Genomic DNA, 15,111 nt, shown 5'->3' on the forward strand with positions numbered 1-15,111 from the left:
ATTCAATATATTAATTCAGCATTTCAAAGCAGATAAAAAATGTGAAAAAGGTAATTAGAAAGATGATAATTTTTATCAACGCTCTGATGTAGTCAGGTTCAGCTGAAAAGGAAAATGGCATCAGTGTCAGTGTGCGCAGCTCCTTCATGCTCTCGGGGGCGGAGCAGCACACTGCTCTGACAAGAAGTCTTTGGTATAAAGTTTTAGGTCCGTGTGTCTTAAAGGGGAAACACCCATTTTGTATTGGTTAATATTCCCTACTTGAAAGGAATCAATACTGAAGAACTTATGCGAAATAATGTTCATATTAAACTTCCATTATAATTTGAAAGAATATATTCTTCAGATATTTGCAAAAATGAAGTGCAACATACAGATGGATGAACACACAGACATCTCCATATATATCACCGAATTCAGATAGCATCTAAATAACATTAATACCAAGTTTCATCACAATAGACGCATGACCTCCTCCACTATATCCCCTTCACAGGGGACATCATACACAGCGAGGGGATAATAAAATTAAAGTCTATATACTTACACAAGACTGAGATCTTCCTGGATGTAAAGGTTTTGGGTTGCACTCCCTGAAAGATAGAAGCCCCACAACAGGAAGACGTGGTCAGACCGAGAGAAGTGGAGAGGGGGGAACTCAATTTTATAAAAACTCAAGAGCTACAGAACTAGGGTGAGGGGGGAAAAAAAAAAAAAAAAAACACAGCACACACCACACACACCAAAACATGCCATTAACCCTTCTCCAGGAATCAACTGTGAGCAGGAGAGGGGAAATCAATACTCCAGCTGCCCAACAGATGGCGCCAGTCCAGGTTTTACCAAGTGCCTCCCTTTTATCCCTAAGGAGGTCAAGCAGCAGATTAGCATTTCTTCTAATGCCTTCATCAGTAATTTGTGTGAGAGAGATATTGGAAGTATCTGTTTTTTCTCCTGTTTGTTTGTTGAATGCATCTTGTGATATTATAGATATTCAAATACTCACTCAAACTGCACAGGTAAAAATTAGAAGCTAGAAAATCAAGCGTTTTTGTTCATGCTTTCAGTGTAATGAAAGCATTGGAATAATCCTACACAAGTAAAAAAACTAGAAGAAACTCAGAAAGTCATGCAGCTGACAAACTGTTTCAGTTAATGTTTTCTTCAGTTTTCAAAAACATTTACTTTTTTGCTTCATTTCTGAATGGAGTAGTATTCTGTAAACAAATTCATAATTAAATAAATGTCCAAAATATAAAAAGGACATAAACACATGATAAAAAATTAAATGTTTCTTCTCTTCTGTGTTAATACAATGCTGTAAGCAGCTGACCAATAAGATTACAATGCCGGGATGCACAATGGCACTGTGATTACTCCCAGTGGTCCTTACTAAAAAAGGCAAAGCTAAGTAAGGCTGTGGCAGTAATAAAACTTGTGGTGGCTCTCCAACTGCTATGCAACTGGAGCTTTAAGTTAACCCCTTGTGCAAAATGTACTGGCATTTTTATAAAGAAACAAAATGCTATTAGTGGTTCATGTTAACTATGTTGCACCCAGCAAATTCCAAGTAAAGCAGACACTAAAGCCCCTTTCACACTGGCAAGCTCTACCCTGGTCGGGATCTACCCGGGTCAGGACCCGGTGTCATCCAGGTTGGCTTCGCGATTTCACACTGCTTTTGGTAAAGCAGGGTTGACCTGGGTGACAGACGCAAGTACACAATGCGCATATCAATGCCCCAGAAGCAGCTTGTTAAGGACGATTTCATCCAAGCTTCTCGGGATTGAACCGTCAGCCCAAATGTTAATTAGACCTTAAGTCAAAACATAATGTGCAGGGAGCCGTTATTGTACAGTAAGGGAAGTCATTGTGCACAGATTAGGTTTGTGTGTACCCTACACGCCACAAATTACACTTTTGTTCCTATGAACAGTATGTGAACTTTGCTACGTGGAAATATACTTTGCTTTGGCAAACACCTCAGTAATGCAGAGGGGAAAATATTATAAATCATACGCAGCAAAATTGCCACAAAGCGCTTCACATGAATAAAAAACATTGACAAATAATAAGAACTTTTTCTTGTTTTCTTATTATTTGTCAATGTTTTTTATTCATGTGAAGCGCTTTGTGGCAATTTTTATTGTGAAAAGCGCTATATTAAATAAAGATTATTGTTATTATGTAAGTTTAGTGTGACAAATGTCAACGTTAAAAAGCTTATAATAAACATCTACATCAAATTAAACTACAGCCACATGGTTATACCACAACGATTACAAGTGTTCTGCCAACATAAAATGTGAAAAAAGATGCATGTTAGTGAGTTCAAGATTAACGCTGATTAACGTCGCCACTTAAATGTAGCAGAGCTGGATGAGATGGCATTAATATTGTTTTAAGTTATCAATGCATGGAACAGCCTACAAGGCATCTAAAACCTACAAGTGACGTGCCTTGATGGGCACAACGGCCTCCTCTCTCCCAAATGTTTGTATGTTAATTAATTTTGCCCAATTGTTAGCTACTGTGGATGACTGCTAAGGAAACTGTTTAAAATCAAGAGTCAGTACTTGTATTAATTATTGCAGTATCAACTCCCTCACCACCCAATGATTTTGTTATTAAACACATTCCCAGTGAAGACATACAAATTAAAACAGACATACAAATTAATTCAGCCAAGCCACCTTATCAAGTCAACACTGTTTGAAACCTGGAGAAGGAATAGCAAGTTCTGTTTGCACTGCAGTTTTTATTTATCTATCTATCTAGCTATACACACACATTATATAATATATATATATATATATATATATACACACACACACATATATATACACATACATACATACATATATACACACACAAACACACATATATAAGAAATATTTATATATATATATATATATATATATATATATATATATATATATATATATATATATATATATAAAAATAAATTACACACGCACACATTTTAAGGGGGATTGGTCTTAAAGATTATTTAATTTATAAGGATCACCCCCATTAAATTTCTTGATACAAAACACTATGTTTATAAAATGTTTAAAGCTATGTGCATGCTAAAACAAACTACAGTGCTCTATCTTGTGAGCTAAATTCAATTCAGCCAATTTGCTGTTTTAATTAATATATTTTTTATATATATATATATATATATATATATATATACACACACACACACACATATATATATATATATATACACACACACATATACATACACACACACACACATAGATACACACTGCAGAGAACTACATACATATATTTTAAATAAAGAAATAAATTTAAAAAAGGACAAATTTTCCAGGTACCCTTGTGACCTGCAATTCCTGGGTGGCCTGGGGTTGCTATCGACCAATCGCACGGCAGTGTGTAATGTATCTAGGCAACAATGGTCCAATCAGTGTCGGGCAGGCGGGCTTTATGAGAGTGAGGCTGACTGGTGGCACAGAGGCTGGCACAGTGCTGTATCTTTGATAGAGAGGCAGGCAGGCATGGTGGAACCAGACAGTCCAATACTGGCTTTCAAATCAAAATTAACCAATGAAGTGTTACATAGTCCTTCTACAAGAATAATCTTTTCTTCTCTTTGGTTCTTTTAAAAGGTGGTCCAATTGAATTATAAATGCTGTTTGTTGCTGGTAGAGAAGTGGGATATTGTCATTTTCTGTCTTTAATAGAGCTTTTTTCTGTTTTGTTTAAGTTTGTACGTTCAAAGTTGGGTACAAAACGGCTTTTGGTTTTGTGTGTATGATATTTAACGTCCACTATTTTTAAAGTAAAATCCACAAGTTTCTGCACAGATGGTGAAATGTGCCATTGCCTGTACCATTTAGATAGGGCTTCAGAAAAGTTCAAATGATAATGTAGCCAATAGCAATGTCCCATAACTTTCCAAGGTCCAAACAATGTCTCAAAATCGGGGAATCCCAGATTTGAAAAGGGACAAAAATCGGGGAGCTGGTTTGGTGGCCATTCCAGTAGTAAACGTCCACAAATGCTCACAACAGGAAAGTCCGGTTTTAAAAATAAAATCACAGAAGGTATTTTTTTTTATAATCCAAAACAGCAAAGATATTTTATGTAGCTGGTTTGCTGGTGGTTGATACCAGAAGTCTCTTTTTCCTGTGGGAAAATGCTGCTTTAAATCACATTAACTCCCATAAACAATGGGTCACATACCCAAGAATGTTATTTGAACCAGTCCAGCATGAATGGTGATTTGTGATTTTCAATAACTTTTTTCTCTTCTGTTAAATCCATGGTTAACATCGTTTTGATTTTTTTTCCCCCCTCAAAACCGAAAACCAAAATGAATCTCTTGCTAGTTTCATAGTGGTTTCTTTTACTGTAAAACCAAACTCTGGAAACATGGCAGTGCAAGTAGTGAACGCTGGTCTTTTCAATCCAGTGATCTGTGTTGATATTTAATATCCGTTTGAAAACTTCTTTGAAATAATCCAAAACAGAAGCTCTTTTCAAATGTTGATGCAAACAAAACCACCCACAAAAATAAAAGGAGAGTCTTTGTTGCTTGACTGAAGAACGACAAATCGCTCATTAACGGTCCGAAACCATTTGTACTTTTTTCAGATTCAAGTTTTTAGGATGGGGGGTGGGAGGCCTGTTAAGTCTACCCCACCATCCAATCTCTCTCTCAGTCTGCATTACTTTAAAACTTGGTTCACCTTCAGTCTTTAAATGTGGATTTCAGTTTATTTTTCAAGTAGGGGAAGGTTTATAAAGAAAAGGGGGGAGATGCCCCAACAGCAAACAGGCCACTCCCCCTGCATTCTATCCCCTCCACTTTCACAGCCGTCTCCATGGCGATATGCTGGGTCATTAGGTCAGCCTCCTCTCTCTCTCGCCTCCAAGCAAGCTCTCACTGTAGGGAGTGGGGAGGGGGGGCTCAGTGTACTACTCCCAGGGTTCCGCCAGTAGTAGGTAGGTAGGTTGGTAGATAGGTGGGATTTAACTTGAGTGCCGTGCCTACTAGCAAGGAACTACCGAGACAGGTGTACAGCAGGTGAAGGCCACTCGGTTACCAAAGTGTGCAAGAGAGGAGCGAGCACCTTACACAATAAAGCAATTGTCACATCAGTTCCTTTTGCTAATATATGCAGCTATATGTAAATAAGATTACTGACATATACCTCTAGGAGGGTAAGACCCCCCCAAAAAACACTTCTTATTCTGATATGTGATAAACATTCACCTGCATATTTGCAATGAAGTTGCTCTGTCTTTATATAAAAAAAGGTAATATCAAATATACTTTTTTTAAAAGTTCAAGAAGTCCTTGTTCTAGCAGCTATCTTTCTCTCCCTTTTCAGTTATTAATAGTCTTGTAGAAAATGGTAATTATTCCAGCTTTCTCTGCAATATTGTAAAATAGTTTAAATGCTCTGTGCTTATTTCTCATTGGTTTAGTCCTTTAACAGAAACATGTACTTGTACTAAACTATATAGCAGTGTGACAACCCTGGTCATGAAATAAACGTGTTTTTCATGGATGGAAATAAGGCTCCCATTACATACCAGATTGATCCATTCCTGTTTCTACTACGAGTTTAATAGGACATACCTGAGCTTTTTACCCATACACACTGGGGCTAATCAAGCTCGTAGTAAAACCTGGAATGGGTGAAACTGCTCTTAAAACAGGCATCATATTTCCATTCCTTTTTTCATTTCAACCAGAATATAAATATATATATACATTTTTTTAAGCTTGCATTGTTTTCCGGTGCACATTATAGTCTCTTTAGACATTGAACAGAGTGTGCTTGTATATATGAATCCAGGACCACCTTCCTTTTACAAATTTGGTTAATTCACAGTTAAACCATACGCCTTGTAGTACTATGTATTACAGTTAAAGGCTGTTCACTAATTCATTAATTTCAATATTCTTTGTGTATATAGCAAAACAAACAAGGAGAACTGTAGAAAAACAGACAAGACTGGCTGTAGGGCAAGTTAATCTGTCAAACCATTTGTCGAACTCCCGGTATTTCTTTTCTTTTTTAAAAGGCTGATCTTACCGCAGGCTGGAATAAGTAAAGCTGTTATCACTAACATAGAGGAATCGCTCTTCCAGTAGTCCAAGGTACATGTTTCTATTAAAAGTGCGCCAATGAAGTTTAAGACCCAGTAGAAAAAAAACAACTTTAAAGAATGGTTCATAACCAAAAATATAAAAAATACATTTAAATAAACAAGACAAAATTGCTCAGTCAGCAGACATGTAAAATTAAATTTAATGTGTACCTCTATTAAAATAAATATTAAACTGAATATTAAATTTGTTTTAGGAAACTTGCCATTGGTCTCACATACTTACATTATTTTACAATTTATAAAAAAGTAAAACATGCCAAATTAGAATCTGAATGCTGTTTATTTTATAAGCCCTCTTTAAACTGAATATTCCTCTGAAAACTCAATACATCCCAGATACAATATCAGTTGCCTCCTTTATATACTGGCCCTTCAACCTCCATGTCAGTTTACTACTTAAAACTTAAATTCAAATTAAACCCATTTGCCAGTAACATGAACAAGCATTCACTCATAAAACTATTTGGTATCTATTTTGTAATATAAAGAGGGCGTTTCTGGAAATGCAGTGTTGACCTATTGAGGTCTTCACTAAAAAAAAAAAAGTGACTAAATTGATTATTACTGAGAGGTAAGCAGATAAGGAGATAATATTGTTTGAAATACATTTAAAATGCACTCTACATAATACACAAATAGCAATACAAAATGTTGTATTTAGTACTTTACATTTAATTGATTCATTCATTTTAAAACTTCCTGCTGCGGAATATTTGACTAATTTTAGTCTTACTCTCAGAAGCCTGGTTGCACTAACTGCTGGCAGTCATTATTTTAGCATCACCTCGCCAGATACTGTAGTTCTTAAGATAAATATGAATAATTAAACATTAGAGGACTTGGGGTGCTGGGTAATCCAGGGCTATGCAGCAAAGAGGGACAACTGATAAGCCAGCCTGTACATCCTTCCTTTTAAACTAAAACTAAACATCCACCCTACCATTTTCAATAGCTTGTTCTTTGTAAATTAAACCGGTTCTCAAGTCTATAGTAGCACCAGAGCATGTTTTTGCATATATTGCAAACTAAAGTCTGCCTCCCTGCTTGTTTTTAAAATGCTGTATTTATCTAATTTCATTTTAGTGCTTGCTGAAAATCTGGTAAGTCGTAATAGGTTGGTACACTACTTTTGAAATCTAGCTACACAGTTAACCGTGCTCACTGTGACTGCTGGGCTACGCAGCTAACCCTGCTCACTGTGACTGTTGGGCTATGCAGCTAACCCTGCTCACTGTGACTGTTGGGCTATACAGCTAACCCTGCTCACTGTGACTGTTGGGCTATACAGCTAACCCTGCTCACTGTGACTGTTGGGCTATACAGCTAACCCTGCTCACTGTGACTGCTGGGCTATTGTTGATGACAATTACAAAACTTATTTTAAATGAACTATCATGCACACTACTCAGTTCTTACTAAGAAGCTGTATTGAATTAAATATAAAAGTGCCAACCTACTTCTCTTTGCCAGATATTCAGCATGGTGGAATGTATTTAATGTATAGGGTCATTCCATGAAAATACTACACTGATAAGTATTCTGTACAAGACAAATGGGTAGCCCAATATTTCCAGGATTACTTTAAGTCTATGGGCTTGCCAGTGGTCTAATATTGATGACTTAGCCAACACTCCCATGGAATTACCCTTTTATTAACCCTTTGCGGTCCATTGTCGGACTGGGTCCGACATTGCAATTATTCCTCACAGGTCCTTTGTCGGACTGGGTCCGACATCATTATAGCAACGCAATAAACGGGTGTTTAGTCGTTTTTTCTCCGGAAAAAGCCGAGAAAACCATTCAATTGCCGAGTGGTAGCGACAGGAGCCGAGACAAGTCGGAAAAAAAAAAAAAAAGGCGTATTTCATGAATAGTCATACATGGTATCAGGTATCAGATAATGGGCGTCCATAATAAACAAGCTGGCTAAGTGCGTCAGCGCACTGAGACTATCATGGACATTTGCAGAGCTTTTTTCAGATGTTATAGTAATAAAATAATGACTTTGATCGCATTATTGAGGAGTTTGGTGATAAAACGAGTGATCTGGAGATGATCGATCGGTATGTACGACTATTATTATTATTATTATTTATTTCTTACACAGCTGAACGCTATAGCAAACAAAAGGCTGGGGAGGGGCTGGAGATGCCTAGTGTGTGCTTTGTTGATATGCAGGGCCATTTAAACCCGTTTGACTGTGAAAAAAAACACTTTTAAACAGCGCGTATAAAATTAACTGCGCGTGTGAAAATTAATTATTCCTGGCGTGCCTGACGCGCGATTAATAAATGGACCGCAAAGGGTTAAATGTAAACAGTGTCATTTAACTCTAAAAGGGCCATGTCTACTCTGGTCTCCCCTAATCCCCCCTAAACCCAGGACTGGACTAACCTAATTAGTCCAACCCTAAATTCTTTACTATTTGAAAAAACAAAACAATATCTTAATTGCTCTGGCTTGCATTTCTCCCTCTTTTTCATGCCCCACTTACCTCCTCTGCTCGGCCCTTGTTCCCTCTCTCATCCCTGTGCTCAGAACAACTCTCAGACTGGCTATCTGCAGAGACTTCTGCCTCAGCGCGTCTCTCCGACTCCATCATAGCAGACGCGTGGTCTTGCTTCAGCTCACTGCAACGGGAGGGAAAGGGAATGAATGACGGGTGTTACATTCGTTACACGTCTGAATGTTATTAAATTAAACTTTAGGATTACAAATCTCAACAGCCGCTGTACACCAATAACAGAAGAATTTAGAAACAATCATTTTTAAGATTTACTAAAATAAACCTCACAACATCATATTTGTGTTCCGTGGGAGAAACGACATTTCGCCAGATACCGGAAAAAGACCTGGATCACCTTTCGAATTTCATCTTGTCAGTAAAAAAAATAAATAAAACATAAGAAAGTTTACAAACGAGAGGAGGCCCCATTCAGCCCATCTTGCTCGTTTGGTTGTTAATAGCTTATTGATCCCAGAATCTCATCAAGCAGCTTCTTGAAGGATCCCAGGGTGTCAGCTCCAACAACATTACTGGGGAGTTGGTTCCAGACCCTCACAAATCTGTGTAAAAAAGTGCCTCCTATTTTCTGTCCTGAATGCCCCTTTACCTATCTCCATTTGTGAACCCTGGTCCTTGTTTCTTTTTTCAGGTCGAAAAAGTCCCCTGGGTTGACATTGTCAATACCTTTCAGAATTTTGAACGCTTGAATCAGATCACCGCGTAGTCTTCTTTGTTCATAGTCGTGCAGACCGATAAATCATCTCCTGATCACTCGTTTTTTATCACCAAACTCCTCAATAATGCGATCCAAGTCATTATTTTATTACTAGAACATCTCAAAAAGCTCTGCAAATGTCCTTGATATTCTTTAAGCGCTGGTTGCAGAAGTAGCTATCTTGTTTGTTTATGTCAGTGTTATCTCTGTGGTGCCAGAGCTATGTGTATTGCTCAGATCCGTCCCCTTTTTTTTTTGGCTTCTCTTGACCATTGAATGGTTCTCTCTGCTTTTTCGGAGAAAAAAAACCGAATAGAGACCTGTGTTTTACGTCTTTTTGATGTCGGACAGGATCCGACATTGGACCGGAAAGGGTTAATATAAGATACTGATAAAATTAACAATTCAAATTAAACTTGTATAAATGTGCTCAATCCTGGAAGAGCAGCAGAATTCAGATAATGCAGTACCAGACTTGTAGGACTTGCAGGACTTGTCTTTGCAGCCAATCGTAGTAAGAATAAGAAACAGGAAGCAAGTTAGGTTGTAGCGTAAACACACCACCAAAACAACTGCAACCACTGCAGACCTAGTATTTTTTTTTTTTCCTTTTGCATTAAGTTTTATAAGGAATAACTAATTTCATCATGGTAAACAAGTAAATATTTGGCTTTTAACAAGCCTCTATTACTTTAAACTGTGTTCTAAATTTAAGCACTATAGAAATACATTTCTAAAACTATATTGTTGAAAAAAATTTGATTTTGCTGAGCTCCCCGAATCTCTGGAATATAATTTGTTTGCACTGAAAACAATAGAACATTGGTCACCTTTATAATTTTGAATTTACGGAAAACAAATGAATGAAAAAATATTCATCTAAGTTATAAATCATACTTTTTACATGTTTTAATTTAATGTATAATTTCAGTCTTCTACATCATTTTTAGTGTAATTTACCATATTTTCTTACCATTATAAAAATAGTAGGCTAATATTTATCATATGCAATACATTATTTTTTTTTTACTTGTGCAGCTTTGCAAATTGTTTTTTTCTTTAGAGAAACTGATAGTCTGTTCCCAGTTTCAGTTTGCAAACAATAAATGTATAATTAAATGTTCCTGTCTTTGACAACAGGAAAACACTCATCAGATCGCAAATGATAGCACATGTAACAAAATCTGACAGCATACCACTTTCTGACATTACTCAAGTTAAGTTTTGGTAGGCGTACCACATTCTGACGATGTACCACTTTCTAACACTACACCGGCTCTATAGTCCAGATCACGGCTTCTATCAAAGCAGACCTGCCAACCTTGACATTTTTTTTTTTTTTGAGTAGCACTCTTTCACGCGGACATCTCGGGGAGGTCCAGGGGCTTCCCCCCAGAATTGTTTTAGGGTATAAAACAGCTAAATACTTCTCTGGTGAGTTTTGAGTATGAATTTTTCAGTAAAAAAAAAAAAAAAAAAAAAATAGAGATTAGCTATGATTGTTTCAGTTTAAATTTAATTTTGTTTCACCTATTAATTTTGTTTATAAATGAAACCTTTTTAAATTTATACCAACTGAATTATTTCAAATACAGAAAAAAGCCATTTTTGTAGTACGTTTATTTTATTTACTGTCAAAATATAACAAATTGAAATGTATAAGCTTCTAGAACAGAGAAACAAAGCACTTTCAAAAAAGGAAAAAAAAACTTGTAAATAGTCACTGAGTCTGCACCAAATGTAATAGCTATCCACAAAGTGAGTTGTATGGAACAGAAAGGAATCCAACAGGTCAAACTGCACTTTCAGATCTTGAATGTTTAGCTTCATAGGTGGCTGACTTGGCTTTCCTGAGCAAGGTGTCACTAAAGGTTTGTGTGCGACACACTTGCTGCTTCGCTGACATCATGACTTTGTATGTTACCAGTGAACTTAGCATGTCTGTGCTCAGGCTGTTTTTGGTCACCAAGCTGAACACTCTTTCACAGTCAGCATTACTGTGGAAGATGACCAAAATGACTAGCGCAGTAACATTACAGTGATACCCGATTATTTTGTTCTGGACAGAAAGAATAAAAAACACGAAAAATACTGGACCCATTCATTTGTAGTGAGCACTTCATAAAAAGTTAATATCAGTAAGCACATGTTGGTAGTTCTGATATTACGTTATTATAATTAGTAGTAGTATTAAGTCCCACTTCAACACTTACTTGTATTGCCGTTTTTTTCATAAATATTTAGCTATACAGTTAAACAGGATTACACGTATGCGGTCGGTGATTCCTCACAAATATTTTACCGTTAACAAAATCCATAATGCTACATTAATGATCTTACTGAACTTCAATAGAAAATCACAAACCAGCCGTTTATGACTTGTTTAAAAGCACAATGAAACGGCATTTATCTGCAATGTAATTGTACGCTACTTGCAAAGTAAACAGAAGCCTTACGTACCTTAACCACATTAACAATGTTAATGCTGTGCTCATTTTTATAAAATCGAATTTTACTGACATCCCTGTATGGTAACAGGTGTTTGTGAAAAACCGGACAACGAGCCAGAAACAGAATATTAAATATTGTACTATATTATTATAAAATAAACATTTGTACTTGCTCCCTCGCCATTCTCGTAAAATCCTCATTCAGCTGAATTTTCTTTTCATGCGATGCAGTTATCTAAACCGAGCACATTTTTCTGTAAAACGCAAGTGGGTTTTTCCCTCCAGACAAAAATGAATGCATAACTAATGCATTAATTAAAAAACAAAGGTACCGTAGCCAGTTTGAAATAAATAGATTCCTCACAAGTCACAGTACTTCACATTCCCTCCAGTGTGCCCGAAACTGACAGTTGAAACACAAGCGACTCAGCTCAACAAAGCCTGATAGGCTACAGCAGCATGTCGGTGATTATACAAAGAAACTGGGTGGTAGGAATTTGTCAATCAACCTACGATAATTTTTTTTTTTTTTTTTAACGGAGGTTGGATCGTCAACGAAACTCAAAAGCTGATAGATTATTCTATCACGTAACTAAACTCAAAACCTAATTGGTTAAATCTATCTTGTGTGCCTTGCCCTAAAACTGGCCCTGACGTTAGATGCAACACTAACTACAGACAACATCATAGATTTTGAGCGAAATATGGATTACGTGTTATTGCGTATCATCTCTGATAAAAACGTACCCGCGTATTACCAACTCAAAATGCGTTGCGGATACACAAAATGTGTAGTGTTTAGCAGGTCTGTCAAAGTGAAAAACAATGTCCACAAACTTGAAGCTTCTCTATAAACTTCAGGTACATTCAAACAGTATTCCAATTCCAAAAGAAAAGAAGATAGTGACAGACACGTTGAAAAAGGAATGCAAACAGAATCACTTAGCTAGAAAAAATAAATCAAACTCATTTTTTTTTGTATTTATATTTTATTATTTGTGTATTTTTCCTGAGGGATATCAGACAATGTCCGTTAAGAAAACTGTTCCCCCACTAGTTTAATGAAAATTGATTTGAGTTTGTTTCAAGTCTGACACATATATGCACGTATGCAGGGGTGTGCAATTCGTATCGTCAGACGCCCGGGTCAACACATTTTGCCATTATACTTTGCCCGTCGAGCAAGTAGTTTTTATTTATTTATTTTTCCTATGCTTGAAACACACTCCGGGTATATTTCTAGTGAGCCACACGTTTCTAAAAACTGAATTGCCAAAGTCTAGAAACGAAGCACAAACGTTTTAAAAAGTGTTTTACGTCCCACCCCTATCACTTCTGATCGGCTAGCTGTGGAAGAAGCTGATCTATTGGTTACAAAGAAACCCAGAAATGACTGCCTTAAAGCCTTTGGCAAGGCAGACTAATCTTTTAAACTTAAGGTATTATTTATGTTTTTTCTAAATTAGGAAATAAGTGATACTGCTTTCTTAGCACTAGAACCGCCACAATAGTCATTTTGACGTTTCACTTTTAAAATTTAAATTACTCTGCGTGTGTTAAAGATCCGTGGTTGTCTGTTCTTGACTTTTCCTAAATACATGTATTAAATACCGTCGGCATTTGAAAGTCAGAATCGCAAAAATAAGTTATAAGCACTTCTACCTAGAACTGCCAAAAGTAGTCACTTTGATGGCTTGTTACAATACACGCTTTTACTGTTAATATAACCTACAATACACTATTTGTTATATGTATAGAAGCCAGTTTTTTATCTCTACCTTCACTGAGTTTACAGCAGTATGTATTTGAATAGAATATTGCTCTTGAAGTCTAGATATGGAGAACTGCCGTCTCGCCATCTACGTAAGCATATAGTCTCCTGTCTTATAATGTTACTATTACAAGAATTTTTTGAGAAATTCTGAGTTTTTTGGCATTTTGATCTGAGAGCAACTATATATTTGCCTTGGAATCAGAAATTTGGAACGATTTTGCATTGCCTGCTTCAAGCGTGTGGAAGCGACATCGTGGGAGCAGTACAGTCGTGGACAAGTACAACGCAGTTAGAAGCTGAAAGAAGGAATTACATCTTTAAATCTGGAGTTGCTTTAAATCAAAAAACATTGCAGCTTAAAGCCTTACAGCTGCGTGTATTTTTCTGATAGCAAGCTGAAACTCTGAGCAGCTGATTCAAATTCCGCGGCGTTCTGAGACACGGGGGAGGGGCGGAGCCCGCAGCACAAACAAACAAAAGGCAGACAGTCTTCCCAGCGACAGAGTGTGGAAGCGACATAGTGGGAGAAGTACAGTCGTGGACAAGTACAACGCAGTTGGAAGCAGTTTGAAAGCAGGTTGACAGCTGCAGAAGCTAAACTAAACTTCCAAAAAAAAAATAAGAAATGGTCTTCAAGCCAGTAATCTGTGACAACTGCATGATGTGGGAAATCCGAGAAAACCCAACAGAGCTCAACCAAGTTTGTGTAAACTGCCGCACGATCCAGGACTTGCTTCCGCGATTAAGCCTACTAGAAAAGGAGCTGGAGGAACTGAGACAGCAACAGGAGCTTGAGGAGCTGACACACCCACAATTCATGGAAGTCTGCACCCCTAGCAAACTGAAAGCCACCAGGGAGATGGAAGAGAGTCGAAACAGCTGGGTTCAGATAGGCAGAAGCAGGGAAAAAAACAAACTTCGTCAAACACAACCACCAGAAATCCAGACATCCAACAAATTTGAGCCACTTCAACATTTAGATGAACAAAACCAACATCAAGAGAATGAAAGAAACAACATCCAGGATCCTATAAACAGTGCTGGCCAGGCAGCAAAAAGAAGGGAGGTCATGATTGTTGGGGACTCCATATTGAGAAACACAGCAAGTTCAGATCGCTGTTTGGACCCCATTACTACAACAGTGAGCTGCCTTCCAGGAGCCTCTGTCAAGCACATCACTGAGAACGTGGACAGGCTCCTAGAACAAACAGGAGACGACCCGGTAGTAGTCATCCACATCGGTACAAACAACATTGGAAGAGACAGACCAAGATCCCTGTAAAACAAATTCAGAGAGCTAGGAAGGAAATTAAAAGACAAGACCAAAACTGTGGTATTTTCTGGGATACTGCCGGCACCTTGCAAAGGACCATATGGACAGCTGGAAATACAAAATCAAAAAGTATGGCTGAAATCGTGGTGCACAGATGAAGGCTTCACCTTTCTTGAACATTGGAGCACATTCTACAACAAGGACTATCTATATAGGTGGGACGGACTGCACTTAAACAGA

At 37.3% G+C, this 15,111-nt stretch overlaps 1 protein-coding gene across 4 annotated transcripts in view; it reads right to left on the bottom strand.

The window, feature by feature from the left end:
• Positions 1–15,111, bottom strand: part of LOC117398134 (apoptotic chromatin condensation inducer in the nucleus) — a 170,857-nt gene that overhangs the window by 41,482 nt on the left and 114,264 nt on the right. For all 4 annotated transcript variants that reach the window (XM_059016843.1, XM_034912979.2, XM_059016844.1 and 1 more), the window contains 2 exons: positions 8,648–8,783; positions 548–593 (listed from right to left, as the gene is read on the bottom strand). In XM_059016843.1, the coding sequence (XP_058872826.1) occupies positions 548–593; positions 8,648–8,783 (182 nt within the window). The remainder of the gene's footprint in view (positions 1–547; positions 594–8,647; positions 8,784–15,111) is intronic.

Source organism: Acipenser ruthenus, chromosome 54, assembly GCF_902713425.1.
Source record: "Acipenser ruthenus chromosome 54, fAciRut3.2 maternal haplotype, whole genome shotgun sequence".
NCBI classification, from domain to species: domain Eukaryota; kingdom Metazoa; phylum Chordata; class Actinopteri; order Acipenseriformes; family Acipenseridae; genus Acipenser; species Acipenser ruthenus.